General features: G+C 50.3%; 1 protein-coding gene across 1 annotated transcript; it reads right to left on the minus strand.

The window, feature by feature from the left end:
- Positions 1–8,726: 8,726 nt before the first annotated feature.
- Positions 8,727–9,968, minus strand: HOXD4 (homeobox D4; the record flags this gene model as incomplete). Its single annotated transcript, XM_080689126.1, has 2 exons — positions 8,727–9,061; positions 9,542–9,968. The coding sequence occupies 2 exons, from the start codon at positions 9,966–9,968 to the stop codon at positions 8,727–8,729; spliced, it is 762 nt and encodes a 253-aa protein (XP_080545252.1).
- Positions 9,969–22,590: the final 12,622 nt, after the last annotated feature.

Genomic DNA, 22,590 nt, shown 5'->3' on the forward strand with positions numbered 1-22,590 from the left:
AGTTTGGGAGGAGAAGCTCAACAGCATTTTACTCCCAAGACAAAAATAGTCAGCCAGCAGCATGAGGTAAAGACTGAGTGTGCGGAGCTGGCTCCCAGAACAATGCAGGGAGCTGGCTGGCCACTGAGTTTATTTTAAATACATATAAATCAACCCGCCTGCACCCAGCCCGGCAGCCCCAGACACAGAATTAATATGACGCTCCATCTTACTTTGGCAATGACAGTGTAAAAAAAAAAAGTTTCTTTTTATTCATTTTCAGCCCATTCTCATAACTGCATGTTTACCTTCAAAATACTAACTCCAGCCCTCAACCCCCTCACCGGACCACCTCCTCAAATTGCACCCTCCCCCAGTACTCCAGCCACCCTCCAAGCCTGGCAAGGTAGAGTCCTCCTAACCTTTGGGCAGGCGGGGGACGTCCCCAGAAAGCGCACCTCGTTACGATTAATCACCGTCCTGGGTGTATATGTAGAAGTGTATCTAGGTCTGCACAGGCTGCCTCACCAATTGGCAATAATCAAGATCACAGATTACACGAAATAAATCATATTCAGTATCCTGCTCAGGGCAGCGAGCAGCCTCGCGCCCAAAGATTTCCATTTTGTCATGCAATTGCTTACCTGGATCCCAATTTGTCATAAAGCTGGTGTCCTCGGCCTCAGAGTGGGCGCCAGTGGGGGGCAGAGCTGGCCTTCCCCTTTTGTCTGCAGACAACACTGTCCCAACCCTGGTCCTGCGCGCTCGCAGACGCGGCCATATACCCAAGCACACGGAATTCCCGGTAGAACGGAACCAGGCTGAGGTTCAACTACCAATAAACGCAGGAGGAACGAGTTCGTAGTGCCCGAGCTGGCTTCGCTGCGCGGAGCGCCGGTCGGTCCACGCGCCCGCCGTCCGCAATCCGGGCCCGAGCGGCGGCCACATGCGCCCCCACCCACTCCTGGGTTCCTGCCCAGCCCTCCGAGGCCCCCCAGAGCTCGGGGTTTGTTTTGTTTTCGGAACGTGGTCCTTTCTGGATTTGGAGAGCGCCCCGGAAACCCCCTCATAGTCGGGAAATACAGACGCTGCCTTCAAATGTGAGCATATTTGTTCACGTGACCCCAAGGGAAGCTTGTACTGATTGAGGCTGAAACTTTCACGCCATCCAGCCCGGAGCGCCGCCAGGCCCGGGGGCTGGGAGGAGGGGCGCGGGAGGCGTGGGACCCGGCGCCTTCCGCGCGGCGGGTAGGAGCGGGGTGGAAGGCAAGCCCCCTTCCCGCAGCTTGGGACCCAGCCACATCCTGGCCGCATGCAGTGCGGTGGGGGCTTGAGAGTCTCTCCCTGCCACGACCTGTGACCCCGGCCCGGCCAGCCGCCGGACTGATTCGGGAGTTGGAAATTTTCAAGGATGCCTCCCTTAAAGACATCTCTGGAAAGGGCTGCGAAACAAGCTTAAGTCTAGGGTTCCTTTTAGCTCCCGGACGCACCGGAGACTCCCAGGTGTCCTCCTTACCGCCGAGGCGGACGCTCGGCTCCCTCCATCTCCCAGCGAGGTAGTAAACTTGTGGCACAGCACCTTAAAACGGGAACCGAACCGCTGGCTCCCGTCTCCTGCCGGTCCCCCCAGGAACCCTCCACCGCCACCACTCCTCGGGGTATTGGCTTGTTCAGCGGACTCAGCAGGGAGGCTGACACTTCTGGGCCAGAAAAGTCGCCTACCAGCTGGCCAGAACCCTGAGCGACCTCCACTCTCTCTGCACCCTGAGCACCCCGCCCGAGTCCTTCGAGGTCTGGAGCGGCTGCCTGCCGTGACTAGTGCGTCTCCAGATCTGCACAGGGCCAGCCGATCCCGCAGGCCAAGCGGTAGCTAGGCCGAGACTTCCCGCTTCTTGCGGCGCCTCCAGGAAGGCAGGGGCCCTGTGGAATCAGTCCCCGCCGGGCTTACCTGGGGGACAAGGAAAGTCCTGTTTTAGAAATATTAAATGGGATCCTACCACTCTCCAAGGGGTTGGGTGGGATTCACAGTACCGATTCTGCATGTAGGAAGCAGGGTTAAGCACACTTGAGCCCGCAGCTGGTCTCCATCTCTGGCTTGCAGGGAGCTCCCACCGACCTCCTCCAGCCAGGCCCGCACCCCAGAATCCCTACCCTAAGGGAGGCTTTCCACCCGGCCCTGGAAACTCCTTTCCACTGCCAGCTCTGCTTCTCCCGGGCGTCAGGCACGGAGCACCAGCCCGATCCTGCTTGCAAGGTCTTAGACTAGCCAAAATACCCAAAACCTGGGAGAAAGAAAGTGCGATCCTCCTCTGAATCCCTGCTTCAGGGGCTCCAGGATGTCCGGAGGAAGGTCGCAGGTTGAGCCCCCAGACCTGTGGGAGAGCCCCCCCTTTTGTTCACTTGTCCTGGCCAAGGCAGAGGCCACCTCGGGGTGCCTTTCCCAGCTGGGCTGTGGGTACCCTCACTCTTCTCCCACCCGGAGGACCCCTCCCCCAAACCTCCCGCCAGGGGCCAAGCCAGCTCCCCGAGGCAAGTGTTAATCCCCAGCCAAAGACTGAGGCTGCTTTGCGGGAATTTGTCTCCAGGAAAGGATCTAAGCCTTCTTCAATCGGAGCATATGTTCATAGAGCAATAAACCGGAAAGATTTACAGTCCTCGCCCGGCCCCCAACAGCCTCACACCCTTTCAGGAATTACTTACGATGATTTATCACACTAACCGGGGCAATTGTCACACTGATAAAATAGCCCGGGCCGGTGCCCGCCAAGCCCAGGCCTTGGGAGGCTGTTGGCTGCCGGGCTGCCAGTGGGGCTGGGGAAGCTTCTTCTGGGTTCTTCTCTGGGCCTACCACGGGATGTCTGGGTGGGTTGAAGTGGGTGGGGGTGGGAGGGGAGACCATTCTCATTGAGAAAAATGCAGGCGGCTCAGAGAAAGCACCCGGAATCTGTGCCGAAGTCACTTGCTAAGCACATAAACATTTGTCATCTTTGAATAATTGAATTAATGTGTTATTGTTTGAATGTATAATTCATAACGGAGGAAACTTTGTTTCTGTCCTGACGGGGAAACACACACACACACACACACACACACACACCGAAAAAGAAATGAAAACGCACACACAATCCCCAAACAACCACCACGCACAACTAGCTCCAGATCCCTGAAATCATCCTCAAAGCCTACAGAGGCTGCTCCGGAGAGAGAAGAGGGAAGGAGGCGAATAAAGAGGCTGTTCTCTGCAACACCCGGGTCAGAGCTTGGAGCTGGAGGAGGAGGCTGCTATCCCCAACCTAGGTCCCAGGCAAGCTGGAGGTGGAATGGGGAGGAAAGCCCAGTGGCTTTTAGGACACCCAACCTTCTCAGAATGCTGATGAAAAGAAGTTGAAATGGGAACAAGCAGAGGAGGCTTCCCTCACTCGGGGCTCTCCCACTCGGGGGATAGGGACTTCTTCCTTTTGCTTTTATTTTAGATCTTCAAAAATTTAAAAATACAAAAAAACGAAAGGGGAAAAGACAGGAAAACTCCTCGCTCAGGCGAGAGAAGCAGCAGGGCTTGGGTGGGAAAGAAAAGTGGGAGAAGCAAGTCGGAAATCATTATCTGTTGGTTAAAACCTGCCTGGGGTAAAATTTCAACTCGATTTTATAGCCCTCTATTATGACGCAAAGAAAAATTTACGACCCTCGCTTGAAAAGAGGGCCCGGGCCTTTTCTCGCTGGTTTAAGAATAGGCGGCAGATGCAATGACAGCGACCATTGTTCCCGGTAGACACAGGCGACCGGGCAACCTCGGTCCGCGTGCGCCAGGCGTGTCCCCGGCCGGGCTGGTTTTTTACAACTCCTGTTGTCTTGGAGCGGACTGCGCGCACCCTCGCCCCTCACCCCTCGCCCCTCGCCCTCGAATACCCTCACACATCCATTCTCTCTCCATCTCTCTCTCTTCTCTCCTCTCCTCTCTCTCTCTCTCTCTCTCTCTCTCTCTCTCTCTCTCTCTCTCTCTCTCTCTTACACACACTCAGGCACACTCGGCCACACGCAGTAATTTTTCATAAGCGCAAAGCTTTGCTGAACCAAGGGTCACCATCCAAGCCACTAACAAGTTCTCGCCGGCGCGCGGTTCCAAATCAGGAAGCAAAGGGAACTATTTGTCAGCGGCCCTGACAGCTACGTTCATTAAGGATTTAAATCTGATGAAATAAAAGTCGCCAAAATATTTACCTGCCGGCCAAGCTCCCGCGCGCGGGCCGGGGTGGAGGGCCGGGCGCCGCGGCCCCCCTGGCGGGCGGTATTCTTGGGAACCCTGCACTTTCCAAGTCGGAGAGAGCCCTTTGCGCGGCAGATTAATGACGACTCCTTGTTTCTTAAGGGACGTGCTGAATTAATTATTTCGCCAATCACGTGGTCGGGACTTGTAGAAATCTATTCTTATCATCTTCCTCGCACTTTGAAATTTCTCCGGGTTATGAAAAGCCCTCCCCCGGCTGCCGGCGAGCCCCGGCCGCCCAGCCCGGCGCGGGGGGCAGGGAGGGCTCCCCAACATGGCGGGCGGGCGGGAAGTGCGGTCGGCCGAGGGTCCCGATTTACTGTACTATCCGCCTCGGGCTCAGCCATGGACTTGCCTCCTCCTCCCTGCCCGCGATTCAATATACACCACCGTATTGATGTATTGGTGGGCACAGTTGGAGCCATTAACCAGGAGACGGGCAGAGGACAATCATAAAATGTGCCTGAATATTTAAACTTCTGTCTACGCACTTATAAATACACATGTCCACGCGTCTGGAGCAAGCCTTTCCATATATTAGGGACACATGTCTGATTTTATACATTATGCACATTTCCTGTCTTGAGCAAGACCCCCATCTATTTTGGGACTCCTGTCTTGGCCCCCTTTTCAAGTCTGAGGCCAAGATGTGGAAAAGCCCTCTCGGTAAAAATAGTACACGGTACTTTTTATAGCGGGGAGTGTTTATTGTTGTCTGAAGGGCAGAGGGGTATCAGCAAGGAGGGGCAGGTGCCCGGCGGCCAGAAAAGTAGACAGAAGGGAGATTGGAGGCTGGCCGGGTCAAGTCAGAGCTGCCACCAGCCAGCCTCTGCCCGGCAAGGGTTCTCCCAGCATCTGGAGAGTGGGGAGGTTTCCCTTACAACAAATCACAAAGACTTGCTCAGAGGACTTCTAGACTGAAGGAGTCTGGTTTAGCCTTAGCCAAGCAGAAAGCCAAGGTGGAGCCCCCTATTAGCACAGGCTGATACTTCTTTTTTTCCCTTTCAACCAATAATGCCCACCACCCTGCAGTCTCAATCCAACCCCAGGCTTCCCAAATGCTACAAAATAATGTGGCCAAACTGGGAGTGTGTGTAGAAGGGGGGAGGGATAATAAAATCACTAAGCCTTGCACCTTTTAACCTTTATCCCATAGGTACCAACTTATTGCAGAAAATAATAAGATAAATTGTTTATATTGAATGTTAGCTTTTAGAAGACTTAACAAAGAATGCTTCTGTCGAGGCACCAAACAGAAGGGAGATTTTGCTACACCTTTTATTATTTCAAATATAGATCAATGAGTTACATCAAAACTACAGGCAACAATTAGTATAAATAATACTTTAATCAGTGGCAGCAAAACATTGGTCAATTCTATTAAAAAAGCATTTTGTGTGCACAGACTCCATGGGGCTGACTGACAATGTCATCTCACAACAAAAGGCTGCATTTGGACAAAGTGAGATGGGATTCTGAGGAGCAGTGCCCTCAGCAAACAGCCTCCACCCACAGCCACAACCCCAGTGCAGGCTTAAAAACACTACCAAAGCAAACACTTCTGGCTCATATTTGGGGAAACAAACTGGAAATAAATAACAGCAAATGGGTGCTGGAGCCGTTCAACATCTAGTTTTCTCCAGAGCACGTTCCCAGATGGAAACTCATTTCCTTCCTTGCCCAAGGTAGTTGGAGGGTCCTGCCCCTTTCCTGGCCCACTCCTGTGGGCCCAAATGGACACTGGGGTTCGAGTAGGACTTCAGGGTAGGGAGCCACCCTCTGGGCCGTCCAGGCTTCATTACCATTTCAAAAGACAATCCCTCAAAGCAGAGAAGGAAAGCTGAGACTTATAAACAAAGACGATGTTTCTCTAATTAAGTTACTTCCCAAAGTAGTGGGGCTATGTTTGAGAAAGAGCTGGGGTCTCCTTCATAAAAATACATCTCTTGACTGCCCTTTGGGGCTGCAGTGAAAGCAATTAAGTAGTGTGGCATCTGGTCTGAAGTTGGGTGAGTAACCAGAACTTCTTGGAAGAGGGAAAATTTATATAATAATCTCCATGATATCTATATAGTTAGATGTTCTTGTAAAGTATGTGTTATATATGTATGTATGTATGTATGTATATGTATGTATATGTATACACACACACACACACACACACACACACACATATATTTTTCCCTCTCCCAAGGAGAAAGTTCAATCTGTGCCCAGATTTGGGTTTTAGGAGAGAATCTTATCAACTTTCCAACTTGCCTAAGGATAGCGGCTCTTTTCAAATGCTATATCCAAAGACTGCTCTCCATGTTAGGAGGAGGGAAAAAAGAAGAGAAGGGTAGTTAGAGTCCAAAAGGTTAAGGGTTTAGAGGTCAGTCCTCCCGGCTGAAATACAGCTAATCGAATAGAAAATTTGTCCTCTGGATGAACCTGATTCTGTAATTTAGCCGAACTTCAGTAAAATACCTTTTCAGCTTCTCAACGTGAGGGCGTCAGAAAAAAGACATCTTGACTATGTATGAACTCTGTGCTTTTTGTCATAGAAACAATGATGCGTATAATGCAGGAATATCCATCTTTAATATCCCGACGTGAAGATATTCAAGTATTGCCATGTGCAAGTCTGAGAGCCAGGCTCACCCCAAGGAGGAACAAAGAGCTGTCCCCAGGGTCTAATACAAAAGACCAAGACTTGTAAGATACTTTAGTGGAGAATCTCAGCCAATGGACTGCAGTGAATACCTGCCCTCAGCTCTCGGGAGACACAGCACCAAAGAACACGCCTGCAGAGAAGAGTCCTCCCCCACACATACACACACTTAAGTGTATTATAAAGGCTACCACTGGAACTGTCTGAAGTATTCGGAAACACTGAGAAAATAATCTTGTTCTAAATCTGAGAATTAAATGTTAAGCTTGCCCCTACTCCCTCCCCCACTTTTGTCACTTTTTGGTATATACAACCAGAGGTTTACTTTTTAGGACCCAGAGGCTATGGGGTTCAAACTTTCCAGGACTTGTTTCATTTGAGTATATGAACTCTGGTCATTACCTTTGACTCTTTCCCCTTATCCTTAAGGGTCAACGTTTTAGAAAAATGAGCTTTGAACTCTTCCTGGGGATGGCATTAAAAAAAAAAACGACTAGAGAATGTTTCTCCTGTTGTTTGAGAGCGATTGTGTTTAAAGCACTATTCTCAAGGCAAAGAAGAAGGTCTGAAAACTTTTATCTTTTGTAAATTCTGCTTCTAATTAATGGGTTGAGAAAAAAACTTCCTTAGGCATGATTTTTTAAAAATCAAAACTCCAAGAGGAAAACAACCCAAGACCAACTTATATGGACTTCTAGGTTCAATTAGTTTCTTTTTAAAAACAAGACTTCCTCGCCTACCCACTTTTTTCTACTGCACAACTCCTCCCGCCTATAGGCCATACACCAATTCCTATAAAATACTGCTATGTGGGAATTTAGGGCATTTGGCATCCAGTTGGAACAGAATTCAGTCATTATCTGATGGCCCAGAGCACAGAGGTTTTGTTTTCTTTCTCCAGAAGGAAAATGTTGGACCATTTGTTTCTTTTTTAAAAACCCTTTCCTTTAATCACCCAGAACTGCTTATAAGCACAGTGTTGAAAAAAAGCACATGTGGAAATACATTTTCAAGAATTCAACTTTGGGTGGATCCTTCACTCTCCTCTAAAAGGGTTAAGGGTCCCCTACACCCATTTCCAGGGAGCGGGGAGGTGGTGGAATTCCAAATGCAGGTCACAGGGAGAAGCAAACCCACACATATCTGATCCAGTTCCCTAAAGCTCAGTCCCCTTCAGCATCTTAAGATTTTTTTGGTATGAAGGTGTCAATTATTTCTGTACCCTATTCCCCAGCAAATAAATATTTAGGCAAATATAATCTAAACATAAAATAACCCGTTTCTATCTCCTTAGACTTGTATCTTTGGGCATGTGGCCACTGGGAGCAAAATATTTTTTTATCACACTGGAAATTATATAGAAAATCCAGAAAGTTCCCAAACCCTACTCCTCCTGAAAGCATCAAGCACAGGGGTGGCCAAACTTCAGCCTCAGTTCCCCCACATGACTAAACCACAAAGCTCCCTGGAGGGGTGGAGTGGGGGAGGGTGTCCAAATTCACACTGGGATAAAGCATCCAACCTTCATTTGCAAATTCAAAATCCAACAGCAAAGATTTTCATGAGTTTAATGACTCGCCAAGGTTTTATGTTCTCAGTAGCTCCTGTCATATAATATACTTAAGAGAATCCCGCCCACCCCACCCACCCCCGTCCTCACTCAAGGGAGGGGGTGCCCTCGGCCGGATGCTAACCTAGTCCGAGGGCGGCCTGCTATCCCAGGCCCACCCCACAGTACCTTAGAGCCCAGCGAGGTGCCAGCAGGCCCAGCCTGACCCCGCAGCTTCGGCTCAGCCTGGAGCGCAGGGAGGGATGGGCCCAGGGTCCCCACTTCTATAAGGTCGTCAGGTCCGTGTGGTGGTCCTTGGCCATCGGTTGCAAATGCTGGCCGGGGGTGGCTGAGGAGGAGCAGGAGGAGGAAGACGAAGATGAGGATGACCTGCCTTTGGTGTTGGGCAGCTTGTGGTCTTTTTTCCACTTCATCCTCCGGTTCTGGAACCAGATCTTGATCTGGCGCTCAGAGAGACACAGGGTGTGAGCGATTTCAATCCGACGGCGCCGCGTCAGATACCTGTTAAAATGAAATTCCTTTTCCAGTTCTAGGACTTGCTGCCGGGTGTAGGCCGTCCGGGACCGCTTGGGCTCCCCGCCCGTGTAGTTGGGGTTCACTGCGAGACAAAATACACAGTGCAGCCAGGTCAGCGCCAGGCCACTCGTTAGCCCCTGGCCTCCGCGGCTCACTTCCTGGCGCGCCGAGGCCTCAGCCCTCCCCGCTCCCCAGCTCGCAGCCTCCGCCCGCCCGCCCTCTCCCAGGCGCACACCCTCACCCCCACCCGCTCCCCAGCTGGCCGCCAAGTCCCCAAATGTGCTCCCTTCTCCCAGGCCCGCCGAGAGCTCCGAAGTCCCTCAGCATTTTGGAAAGGCCCTTTTCCATTGCGTCCCCCCCAGCACTAAAAATGGAGTCCTCCCCCACCCCACCCCCATCCCCACCCCCTTTGCGCCCACAGCCAAGCAGCCAGCCACATGCTCCCGGCCTGCTCCCCCGGCTATAAAAATTTATGGGGAGAGTAATGGCAGCACCCCCACCCACTTGCCCCCCTCCCAGGGGCCCAGGCCCTGGGGCTGGAGGGGTGGGGGCCGCGCCTTACCGGAATTCACGTGCACCTTCTTCATCCAGGGGTAGACCACGGCGGGCTGTTTGAGTGCCGTCCCGGGGGGCGGCTGCTTGGGGCCGCCCGGCTGGCTGCAGGCCCGGGCGCCGGGCAGGGGCGCGGGCGGGGGCGCCGGGCACGGCTCTCCCGCGGCGCCGTAGTGGCCGCCGGGGCCGCTGGGCTCCTGTCCGTGACCCCGTGCAGGCAGCGCTGAGCCCGGGCCCGGGCCGCCGCCTCCGAAGGGCTGCTCGCTGAAGTCGGGCCGCGGGTAGAGCCCCGGGGGCTGGAACTCGGCGCCCTGAGCGCCGCCGCCGTAGTAGTCGGCGCCCTGCTCGCCTAGGTAGCCGCCCTGCAAATACTCCTCGCATGGAGGAAACTTGGGGTCCACATACTTGGAGTTCACCATATACGAACTCATGGCCATTAATTTCAGAAGGTGGAAAATACTAATTTTTCTCGTGTTGTCTTTTTTTCTTCTTCCATAGGGCCCTCCTACTTGCTGTCAACTGAATAAAGTTGGGCGGCCATGTGACCAGGCCAGCCAATGGGGAGGGAGCGAGTTTATCACCGGGTTGGTGAGCATCTCATAATTTTCACAAATTTAACTAAATAACATACGTGTAATCAAGTGACTTGCTGTGGCACATTTGAGGGCCCCTACCAGATGTTAAGGTAGCTCCAATCCCCCCTGCGCCCCTATTTCCAGCAGGTAATCTCAGCTTTTGTCTGACACTGACTTTGCTAACCTCCCATGCCCTCTTCTTCATTCACCTTTTCCTGAGAACAGACCTCCCCCCAAAGTGGGCACAGTTCAAAAGAGAATGAATCCTTCTATTGGGGTGCAGGACAAGGAAGGGTGGGTGGGCCAGGTGGCCTCTGAGCTGGGCAGAGTGCCCCAGGCAGACAGCTTGCCCGCCCAGCCCGCGGGAGCCTGGACCCTGCCATACAAAGACCGACTCCCGGCTTTGTCTTCATCAGGGTCACCCAAAAGTTACCAGAATCTGGCGGGCCTGAATTAAGTTAGGCAATGAGTAACTGCCATGCTTTTCTACCAGTGCTCAGGACAGGGTGTTTCTAGCCAAAGCCCAGTCTTGCTGATGTGACTGGAAGCCCTTGATGCCCAGGCTCTTGCAGCTGAGGGCTGAGCAGGGAAGGTGGTGCAGAATTCTCCCCTCACCCAAATGTACCCCAGAGGTGTCTACTGACTTTCCTCCCAGCTAGCTTTTTCCCCACACAAGGGCCCTAAAAGCCAGTGAGCCTTTATTTGGGCACTTTTGCACTTCAAGCCCCTGCCTGGAGGAGGGTAGAGCTGGGGCTAGAGCTGGCTGCCCATTTACTCCACCCCCAGCACCCCCAAACCTAGCCCTCCAGCTCTGCAGCCATGCAACCAACTAGGGTTTCTTTTCACGGCAGCACTCACTGGAGCCTCTACTTAAAGGTGAGGAGCTTCTTGAGGAAAAGGCTGCCCGATGTCCCCAGGCACAGTCGATCCTCCTGGAGTCCAAGGTAATAAAACAGAAAGAGGTGGCTGGCCCACTTAGGCTGCCCCTAGCTTCCACCTCTATCTCTGGCTATTCCGGAGAAACATGAAGTTTTTGCATCGACCATATATTCCCCTAGAATCGAATCTGTGACTATGTGGATACCACACAAATTCGGTTCTACAGGGTATATATAGACAACGTTACAACATCCAGGTTCTCCTACCCAGAGTGGTGCTCAGATTGCTGCCAGCCCTGGCCTCTTCCTCAGAGCCAACACCAGCCCAATGCAGCTACCAGCCACCGCAGCCACCCGTGCTTTGGGGGACAGTTCAGGTAGACTGACAGCCTGGTGACAATTTGCAGCAACGAGTTCTCTTATTCTTTTGCCAGGGCCAGTGTTACCGTGCATCTGAGCAACCAGGACATTCTTGTTAGAAAAGAAAGAAAAGAACAAAAAATAATCCATCCCAGAGATGGTGGCTTTATTACCCCCTCTTAGGATTCAAATTCCCTCCCCCCCTTATCAAGTGGCATTTTCCAAAAAGGAGTAAAATGCCCTCAGTAACGGAAAAAGAGGCAAGCGGGAAATAGCCTTTGCCTGCTCTCTTCCACTGCCTGGCCAAGCCACACCGGCTGCTGAGTTAGTTTCCCCAGAAGTCGCACGTTTACCTTCCTGGGCCCTCGCCGGTGCCGGTCCTCTCGGTCTCACTGCTACTGCAGACCCCGAGGCAGGCGCTGCTCCTAGGCATCCTGCCGCCTGTGCGGAGGCCAGTGCACTAATGGTGAAGGGCAGGGCGAGGGGTCATTTGAAATCATTTACAAACATATCACAAAGTTTCATTATTTTTGCTTTGCCGACAGCAGCACACAAGAGTACAAAAGTTCACGAATTTTGCCCGCCCCAGCGCCTCTATGCTGTCCATGGCATCAAGAACCCAGATGCACTCGGGGGCTACACAGATTTCAGGGACAGAAGGATGCTCTGGTTTGAGAGGGGCTTTTGGATGCCTGATAGTAGGCCAAAGATGTGCAAATTTTTAAGTATTGTTTTGCTCCTTCTCTTATAATTAAAAAATTATTTTTAAGCCTCTGGCCTGGGTCTGCTGGGGCAGGGCAGGGAGACTCCTCCATCAACCCTGGTAAAAATCAGTTGCTCGCGTCAACTGCACTTTGTGCTTGCACACACGCTCCCCCTCCCATTCCTGGCTCTTCGGTTCCACCTTCCACCGCTTAAGTTCTTTTGCAGGGGTTTCCCTGGTGCCAGTTTTAACAAGAGCTCTAAGGCTACTGAATCTGTTCTGGGAGAGTATTCCCAGTTTTTCCTAATGCTAAGTGTTTCTGCCTACCTGCCTTTCTAGGGATACTGGGCCTACCTAGGCTTGATCCAGATAAATTGGGGGAGCCTGCTAGGCTGGGTGGGGACCCAGGCGAGAGCGTACACATTTTCATATTTGTTAGACACTGTGACCTGCATTTCACCTTATTGCTCAACTTGTTCAGACAGGTCAAAGCCAACGAGTTATTGATGAACAAAAGCGTTAAATATTCACCTCTCGCTCAACTGCCCATTCTAATGCTTTTGATCTCTCGGGCTTTTTGTGTTGTGTTCAGCTACAAGGCGCCAAATGTGAGTTTGCTACTGAGCAGCCTCCACGGAGATAAGCCCAGGAGCCAGGGCAGCAGAAGGTGAGGGGGGGTGTCTTTCGAACACTAGAGTTTTCAGCCTGGAGCCCTGAGTCCTTTTCACTTGAGTCAGCCTGGTTCATAGAGGGAAACTTCTCATCTCAACTTCTCCCGGTGAACACAGCCCCCAGGGAGTCCACCAGGCTACCCAGCTTAGGCTACCCAGACAAAAACTGAGTGAAGAAACCTGGCCCTGAGCCCAGCACAGCCTCTCCAACTAGGGCAACAGGGTATCTCATTAGAGAGGGAGATGCCTGGTTCCTGGAGCTCTCCCAAATCCCATTCAAATAAAATCACCTCTGTTTTGTAAGGAGGGAGGGGCTCTTGACTCTTCCCACCAATACCACCATTTTCAAAAGATGATCTTCCTGAGCACTTCACAGGCCTCCCCAGAAACTTGTCTTCCAGAGCACAGGCAACTCAGAGAGATCCAAACTTCCAAGCTGAGACCCAAGAGCCCCTGGCCCCACCCACCCCACCCGATCCTGCTGTTTCCTGGCTGCTGGCCACAGCGACTTCGCAGAAGAAATTCTTAAACTGCAGTTATGGAGAAACAAAGGTGAACAAGAAGGATCATAACCTTCTGGCTCAGCCAGTGTCCCTAGCCCAGGGCTCAGTGCCCGGTGTTGGGGCCAGAGGAGGGATGGGAGTGGGGTGTCCGTGTAAAACTCAGAATTCGAAGCCCTTCTTGGAAAAGCACCTATTCAACAAACCGGAGGTCATCAAGGATTAAGTTTTGGGGTTATCTTTTAATAAATATATTAAAAAAGAAAAAACCAGAAGGTTGGGCTAGACTGGGCTGGATTAGGTTGGGCTGGCTTCCTAGGGGATCGTGTTGCCTTGGTGTGCACTTGGGTTGGTTCAGCAGGAGGAGATGCTTGCGGCAACTTAACAGGGTGGGCTGCTAATTAGCTGCAAGCTCTTAACGAAGTGCTCAGCCGAGCTGCACCTGTACCAGTCAGCGAAGCCTGAAAAGCCAAGGTGGCTGGGGAGGCCCGAGGAGACAGGGCAACACCCCGCGGGGCGGGTTCCCCTGGGCAGGTGACTGTGAACTAGGCCCCCAGAAAAACTGCCCAGAAGCTCAGTGTAGAGCCTTCACCTCTCAAAGCCCGGCGGGGCCTGGGGAGGCAGGGCTGTTCTCCCACCCGCCCTTCCCCACACGGCCCATCGCCCACCACCCTCCAGGACTAGTACTGCCACTGATTCGGAAGAAACGGGAAGGTACTTACCGCGGCGCTCTCTCACGGTCCGAACCTGTTGCAATGAAAACGGAGAGGAGGAGTCACTTAAATTCCACAGGATAATAAAGCAGAAAAAGAAGACACAGAAAAAATGAGGAGGCCCAAACACCCCACCAGTACCCAGGCCACCCCGCTTTGGGTGCCGGTCCCTGGGAACCGTACTTAGTTCTCTGTGGACCGAAGTCCCCAAGGGCAGACCCACAGGTTATGAAAGAGTTCGGTCTCCATCACCTCTCCACTCCACGAGCCTCTGGGTGAAACCCTACTGGTTGTTTGGCCGGACTCTGAATTGCCTGTAACAGGGTTTCCCCAGGGTGGAACCCGGAAGCGAGAAGAAAATGGGCCTTTGTGTGTTTCCTTCTGCGCAATAGGCCGGGTGGGTGCGGGTCCATCCGGAGGGGTAGCTGGTCCATCTGCCCCCCCACCCCAACTCCTCATCTCTCTCACTCTGGGAGCGGTTCAGCTTCCTTTTCTAGTTTCGGATTGGTTTCAAATTCCTCAGCCCCAACTAGTGTCCCCTCAAACCTACCTTCCTCTTCCCCAAGGAAAGGTCGGGCATGGCTGGGACTTGCCCTCCACTCCTCCAATTTAAAACAAAGGGCAATTTCCAGGGGAAATGAGGACCCATAGGGTAACCAAGGAGGAAGAAAATCAATGGGTTTAAAGGTAAATGGTGATGCTTTAGATTTAGATTATGAGTATGATATCAATGTTTCAGAATTGCCTTGGGAGACCCCAAAAACCAATCTTACAAAGCAGTGGTCCTCTCAGGGATTGGTGTCCAGCTTTTAAGTTTTTAGTCTTCTCCAATTTTATTCTAAGATAGCAATCTTCTCTGTGAAATCTCAGGGGCAAAGCCATCTCCATACTCGTCTTCTCTCTCTCCCCACCCAGACTACCGGTTATATTCTGCGTCTTGGGAAGGAGAGACACAAAGTCCCTTCTGCTTCTGCTTCATAACTTTCTGTGTTCAGAAAGGAGGGGAAGAAAGCCAGTATTGCCATTCTAAATGTTAATTTAGGGTTTGTTTAGTCTAAAATTAGAATTAACTTAAGTGGGATTTCCCTAGGCAAAAAGGGCAGAGAAATCCACCCCCTTGAGTTGGTCGCGGAAAAAGTAATAAGTGACTTACTGTTTTTCTTTCCTGGTGGGCAGGGGAGCTGGGAGTGGGACTGTCTCCTTCAGAGCCGGCGCTGGCTGGAGCCTCTCACTTTCCTATAGCTGCTCCAGGAACCAAGCATCTGCACTTGTATGCTCTTAACCTAATTTATGGTGGGAATTATATTTTGGCTTGTCAACTCTCAAGCCATAAAACAAAGTTTATTGGAATCACGTGCTTGTAAATAGCCACTCAGGTCCCATCTCTGCAGAACCATAAATAACCTTTGCCTTTAAACTTTTATTCACTAAATAAAGGTTCACTGCAACTGTTACCTCAGATTTAAATAGTTCCGAATATCCAGAATGCAAGGGAGGTCATATTCATATCAATACCCCAGGCTTTTCAAATAGCATCTTTTCAGAGAAGCCTGTTTAAATTGGGAGGTAGTGCTATTTGGAAAAGGCTGGTTGGTGGGCATGTCTTATGATTCTTTGGCTGCATTCGCTGTGAGTACTATCAACTCGTTTATTTGATCATTTTTTCTAGCTTTAGATGTGGTAGAAACGAAAGTCAAAGGCCACTTCTTACTTGCTTTGTACCAGAAGTTGGAAATTATTTTAGAGTTTGTTCAAGTTTCAATAGAGAAAGAGTGGTTAGGAAGAAGCTGGGTGGGCTTGGGGGTGGGGTGGCAGTTGGAATTAACACTTGGCTTCCCCTGTATTGTTGTGGATGGGCTTGTCGAATGTTGGAGATAGCCACATGCCCAGGGCTTTCTATAATTTGCTTAGATCTGAAAGAGAAGCCTTTGCAAGTGACCAAACTGTTTAAAACAGCAAGACTTGGGGTTTGGTGAAGTGAGAAAGTGGAGAATAGCCCCATCAGAATCTTCGGCAACTGAAGCTCTAAAGAAGGCTATAAAACAATAAAACGGCCCTGGTGTGAAGGGGAGAGGGTGTGAGGAAGCAAATGAGGCTCTCGAAGGAAGGACCCGAGCCCAGGAAGTCAGATGTCCCCACTCCCACCGTGTCCCCAACTGTAGGGCTTGAAATTTCGTGTCCCAGACTGCCTGTATCTGAGTGGGGTCCTCAGAAGGGCTCTGGACCCTGCTCCCCACCATGGGCTCAGCCCAGGAGAGGAGGAGGGAGGGTTTTGATCCTGTTGAAAAGCCTGGAAAGGGCCAAGTGCTCTATAGGGAAAGGTGTCTGGGGGAGGGAGGAGGGAGAAGCAGGAGAGGGGAGGCAGCGGGAAAGATGTCCCCAGCTCCCTCTGAGGGGGCACAAAAAGAGAGAGTTGAGCCCCAGCACCTCCAAAGGTCCCACCAGAGCTGCCTCCAAACAGTGTGAAACGTGTGATTTTGACTATGCTGATGAAATTATGGGTGTTCTGTGTAAATTTGTAGAGCACACACACATATAGATGATTTCTAAATCAAACTTAGTTATGATAATTCCATCTCAAAGTCCCAATGAGTCCATACAATCGGTCCCTTTGTACAAAGATCTCTTTGCACCCTAACTTCCACCCCATTCTACATACATTTCCAAACTTGTTTCCTGATCTGATTTTGATTAGCTAGAAAACCAGGGACTGTTAGCCCAGGCAGTAGGACATCTATTAATCTTCTCTTTTTCTTTTTTTTTTTATTAGCTATGTAGGATTTTCATACTAGGTGGTATCTGTTATTAAAATAATGAGTAAAATAACCCTTAAAATTGTTCCTGATTCTGTTAGCACTAGGTGAGAAGCTTTGAAATTACTCCTTAATAATCACCTATTTTAAAAAGCTAAAGTTTGAGGAGTTAAAAATTTTTTTCCTTAAGCTAATAAAAATTGACCAAAAGATAAATGACTTTCTACACAATTGCGGTGAACATTCCATGGGGCCGAGGTAAGGAGAAGGCAGTCTGAGGAGGAATAGTGCTTAGCACAACATCTTGCACCAAATCAAGGCTCACAAGATATTTCTGGATGAACTGGGATTAAGGATGATGACTGAGACTTGCAACCTTCACTGTAGCTTACAAAAGAAGGTAACATTATATAACTTACTCTGTATGTTTAAACCAAAAAAGGAAGCTATGTGTGAGGAAAAGGAGAGAAACAAATACATTGAAGCTGACATTTTCAATTGTTTTCTGATTTTAGGATACCCAGGCAAAATGATTAAGGAACAAGAATCCACCTACTATAATTGTCCCTTTTCTCCCTTGGAGGAAAGGGAGAGAAGCAGAGGAGAAAAGCTGAGCATGAAGGGAGGGCAGGGCTAGCATGCGCCGGGGCACTAGGGTTCTTAAGAGGTTTCAGTGGAGATACTGGTGGTATTGGAAGAGGAGAAAGAGAGGAGACACTGAGCTTTCTTAAAAACCTGTGAAGCTAGCTGGGCATGATGGCACAGACCTATAATCTCAGTACTTGGGAGGCTGAGACAGGAGGATCACAGGTTCAAGGATAACCTCAGCAAGTAGTAAGCCTCTTATAACCTAGGGAGACCCTGTTTCGAAATAAAAAATAGGGCTGGGGGTATAGCTTGGAGGTAGAATGCCCCTAGATTTAATCACCAATACCAAAACAAAATCAATGTACAGAGTAAAGCTATATAATGCTACCTTCTTGTGTAAGGCACAGTCTTCACTGTAGCTGTTGCAAGTCTCAATCACCATCCTTAATCCCAATTCATCCAGAAATCAAACAAACAAAAAAACCTGTGAACCTAGGCATGCCTCTTATCCCAGTACTTTGGGAGGCTGAGATAGGAGGATCATTGGATCGAGAACAGCCTCAGGAATGTAATGAGACTCTCAGCAACCTAGGGAGACCCTGTTTCAAAACAAAATTAAAAAGATCTGAGTGTGTAGCTTGGAGGTAGTATACCCCTAGGTTCACTCCCTAGTACCAAGGAGAAAAAAATGAAAAACCTGTGAGGGCCAGGTATGGTGGTACATTCCTATAATCCCAGTACTCAGGAGGCTAAGACAGGAGTACCACAGAGGTAAGGCCAGCCTTGGCAATTTAGCCAAGCCCTCTGCAACTTAGTGAGACTGTTTCAAAACAAAACAAAACAAAAAGGGCTGGGGTATAGCTCAGAGGTAAAATGTCCCTGGGTTCAATCTTTGGTGACACCAAACCACAACAAAAACAAAATAAACAGAAAGCAAAACAAAAAAATCCAACACCTGTGAAGATTTACTTTCTGGGTAAAGTAGGACTTAGGTGTTGTCTCTCCCTATTTGGTTAGAAAAAAGCAGTCCTTAGCCTGGCATGGTGGTAAATACTTATAATTTCAGAACTTGGGAGGCTGAGACAGGAGGATCGCAGGTTTGCAGTCAGCCCCAGAAACTTGTGAGGCCCTCCCCAACTTAGTGAGACCCTGTTTCAAAATAAAGAATAAAATAGGGCTGGGGGTACATGTAGCTCAGAGGTAGACTACCCCTGGGTTCAGTACCCAGTTACACACACACACACACACACACACACACACACACACACACACACAGAACCAGTCCTGGAAACTTCTGTCTGGTGAGCTCTTATAAAGATAGGGCCCCTTGTAAGACTCCTACAACCAGGAACCAGAGTAGCTCCCAGGAAGGAGAGAGGGAAGGAATCCCAATGCAGGTCAGCCCTCTGCCCACCCTAAGGACCCCTGATGAACGGCCTAGGAAAGAATATTCTGATCTTAACTCTTAAGCCTCTTTTCTGGAGGTAGTGTTGAGCTCTCCTCTTAAATTATATTTGTTCAATCATAAGGAATAGGTGGGATGGGGCTTTGGAGGAACTCCTGGGACAAAGACAGATGGAGTAAAGATAATACCTGGGGCTGGTATTTAAGGACACAGAGTGAGGTTAGAGCCAGAGAAGGGCTGAGCAAGAGAAAAAAGTGATCCCACATTCTTGGCCCTGAACTACTGAAAGAGAAATGCTTTTCTCCCCTCTCCCCCATGACGGTCACTCAACAGAGCTCTAGTTTGGCATCCTCTGGAAGAGTAAAAAGCCAACAGTGGGATACGAGGTCCTGCCCAAAGAAAAGGGCCTTCAGGCAGGAGGTCTGACTCAGGGCCAGGAGCTAGAAAAAGGTTCCAGTGGTCCCAAGGCATGCGGGAGCTGTGGTAGCCAGCTAACATCCAAGGAACTGGGGTAAGATGGTGCAGGAGCTGAGGGTAGCTGGGGAGTTCAATGTTGAGCCCTAGCCCATGTGCAGAGCTGCTCCTGACATGGCTAGCAGCAGAAAAGACTGTGTATTTTTAGAGAACACCTGACCCACACAAACTCCTGTTAAGTCAAGAAAAGCAGCTTGGCCAAAGACTGTGGAGGCCCACATAGAGACTCTACAAGTAGAAGCCATGGAAGCCAGAGAGAAGGATGTGGAGCCTGGTTGCAGGGTGTTCCTTCACATATGTATAGTCTGAAATCACATTTATTTAACTCTTTGTATATAAAATACAAAGAATTTCAAAGAATTGGAAGGGCTGATAGAGATTTTGAGGGATAATGCCTCTCTAAGCCACCTTCGCATTACTCTGGCCTAAGTCAGGGTCTGGGATTCAGCCATAGTCTAGATCATAGGGCACAAGGAGGTTAAAAGATAGGGTGGGATGGTGGTGGTAGGGCTCCTGGTGTTCTCTGCTGTTGCCCACTGGCCTTTTACTTTCCATCCTACCTCAGATCTCAAGAGAATGAAGATGGTTCTTGCCCTGGGGCTATGGAAGAACCAGAGAAACAACCAGTTGGGTGGGTGCAACTAATAGGAAGACAGGGTTCTGGTGCAGAAGGTGACTCCAGAGGTTGAACAATGGGGCCTGTGCTCTGAAAGAACTGAAGCCTTCTGCAGGAGTCAAAGACATGCCTATGTGGGTGTGAGGCCTCCCGCCAAGGACCTAGGGACACTTTTCTCCTGGGGCAGCTCTGATACAAGTAGGACATAGGCATTGCAGCTGAAGAGGATAGGTCTTAGCCAGGCATGGTGGCGCATGCTTGTAATACTAGTACTTGGGAGGCTATGGCAGAAGGATCGTGTAGGTTCAGAGTAAGCCTCAGCTACTTAGGCTCTCAGCAACTTAGTGAGACCCTGTTTCCAAATAAAATATAAAATAGGCCAGGGGTGTAGTCTGGAAGTAGAAGGCCCTTGAGTCCATCCTCAGTGCCACACACACACACACACACACACACACACACACACACACACACAAAGATAGGTACTGAGATACCCACTGCAGCAAAAAGACAAGTACCAGAACCATGTTCTCCTGACCATACTTCCTGTGTGACCAGGCCTTTTTTATCCTCTGCTGAGTTAAAGATTTGGTGAGGCCTGGGGAGGTAGCTCGGTGGTAGAGCATTTGCCTAGTATGCATGAGGCCCTGGGTTTGATCCCTTAGCACTGTGGGAGAAAATTTAAAGGGTGAGGGGGATTTGGTGAGTGAATCAAGTCTCTAAGTCAAGACCTAATTGCTAAAAGAAATAATAAAGAACATGAATTGTTGTCTCAAACACTATTTTGAACACTTAACTAATGAGTCAATGTATATAAAGCAGTTAGAATACTGCCCGATACATAATAGTACTATATAAGTTTAAAAAAAAACACAGTATAGCAACTTTTGAAGGTGTGTGTGTGTGTGTGTGTGTGTGTGTGTGTGTGTGTGCAGAGAACTGGCAATTGAACCCAGGGGCATTCTACCTCTGAGCTACACCCCCCAGCCCTATTTTATTTTTTTATTTTGAAACACGGTCTCACTAAGTTGCTGAGGCTGGCCGCAAACCTGCAATCCTCCTGTCCGAGCCTTTTAAGTACTGGGATTACAGGTATGCACCACCATGCAGGGCCTGAAGGTACTCTTATTGTCCCTACTTCTCAAATTAGGCTTAGAGAGTTTCTACTACTTGCTTAGATGTCACACAGCAGGTAAGTTGCAGAGTGTGGATGTGAATCCAAGGCAGTTTGAACACGGAACTTGCTCTTGAGATCAAGTCAAAAGTAAAGGATCTGTGGGATCTTCCCTAACATGAGACAATTGCTCAGCATTTGGGTTAGTGACCATAAAAAAAGCCAGTCATGGATGGAGTCCCACAAGTTCTGGAAAAAAGAGCCTAGTTGTAGATGCAGAGAAGCAACAAAGAACCAAGGGGAACAAAGGACCAAGCAAGAGGGACCCTTGACCAGTGGTTCTCAAATATAACATGCATCCTGACTGCCCTTCAGTGAAGTGTTTTGGAAACGCGGGTCCCTAGGTACCACATCTGGACATTCTGATTCAGTAAGTCTGGGGTGGGACCCAGAAATCTGCTTTATAAACAAGAGGTTTGGATGCAGGTCTTTACTGAAAATCTGGGCCTGGAGTAGACAGAGCAAGGAGCAGAAGTCTGCATTGCTAGGAGATAATATGATAGTGGGGCTAGGTCAGAGCCAGTTGTTGAAGTTGGGTGTCTGATGCAAGAAATGCCTGTGGAGCCCACAGACGGCCTGAAATGAGCCAGGGGGTGGGACAAGAGTGTGTGGGTGGTGTTAAGAAGAGTAGACATACATCTGCATAATCCTCAAACTCTGGAGTAAATGGGATTTTCCTGGGCTCTTAGGCTGTGAGCAGTCCCTGCACCCAGGCCTGGTTCTAAAAGAGCTGGGGAGAAACCCCTCTGCTTTTGTGGTTGGAGGAGGCGCTGCATACTTTGCTTTCTTCCGAGGCTGCCCATTCTGGGTACCAGGAATCTGAGGGCAGGGTAAATGACAGGAACAGAGGCCCAGAAAGAGGGGGCTGGTTTGGACCTAGTGGATTGGAAGCAGCTTGCCCCATCACGGGATCCTAGTTGCCAGCTCCTGGGAACACAGCATGCGGAAATCGCGCCCTCTCTGGGTAGGCGGAGGAAATGAGGTGGCCCGTCATCCCAGCACCTCTTTCAGGCTCCTGGATCCTCCTCTGCCAGTTTGGAGAAAAGACACCCGCCCCAGATGGTGGGCGCAACATCGCCCACCATCTGAGGCCTAACTCTCTTGAAACAAGGAGGTGGAGGGCGGGGCGGGGGGGGGGAGGAGGGGACGACTAGCGTGTCCTCCCCTTCCCTGCCTGCTCCCGCCTGGGGCATCTGCAAGCTGAAGCGGCCCGCGAGACGCTTGTCCTACAGCGCCTCCTCCTGGACAAGGTGCCAGACAGCAGAGCAGGGAGAATCTGCCAGCCCCGGAAACCCGAGGCCCAAGGGATTCCTCCCTCACACAGGTCTCCCCAGCATGGGAGGCTTGTCCTACCAGGTCCCCTGCGGTGGCCCTGATGCTGCCTGTCCCCTCTCCAACCCCCCAGGCATAGACAACAAGCTCGGGGCCCAGAAGCGCGCATCCCCCATTAATTAGGCGAACCCAGGCGGGAAATCCCTCCAGTTTGTCGGTTTATTTATTTATTTACTTGACTGCTCTCCACTGAGCCGCGGCCCCCCAGAGCCCTCGAACGTGCTGCGCTGGCGAAACAAGATCCCGGAATGGTCGGACTAAAGGATTGGCCTGAAGTTTGGTGGTTTGAACAGGCGCCAGGAGGAAAGGCCTTTTCCCAA

The sequence above is a fragment of the Muscardinus avellanarius genome (assembly GCF_963383645.1).
Source record: "Muscardinus avellanarius genome assembly, chromosome: 2".
NCBI classification, from domain to species: Eukaryota; Metazoa; Chordata; class Mammalia; order Rodentia; family Gliridae; genus Muscardinus; species Muscardinus avellanarius.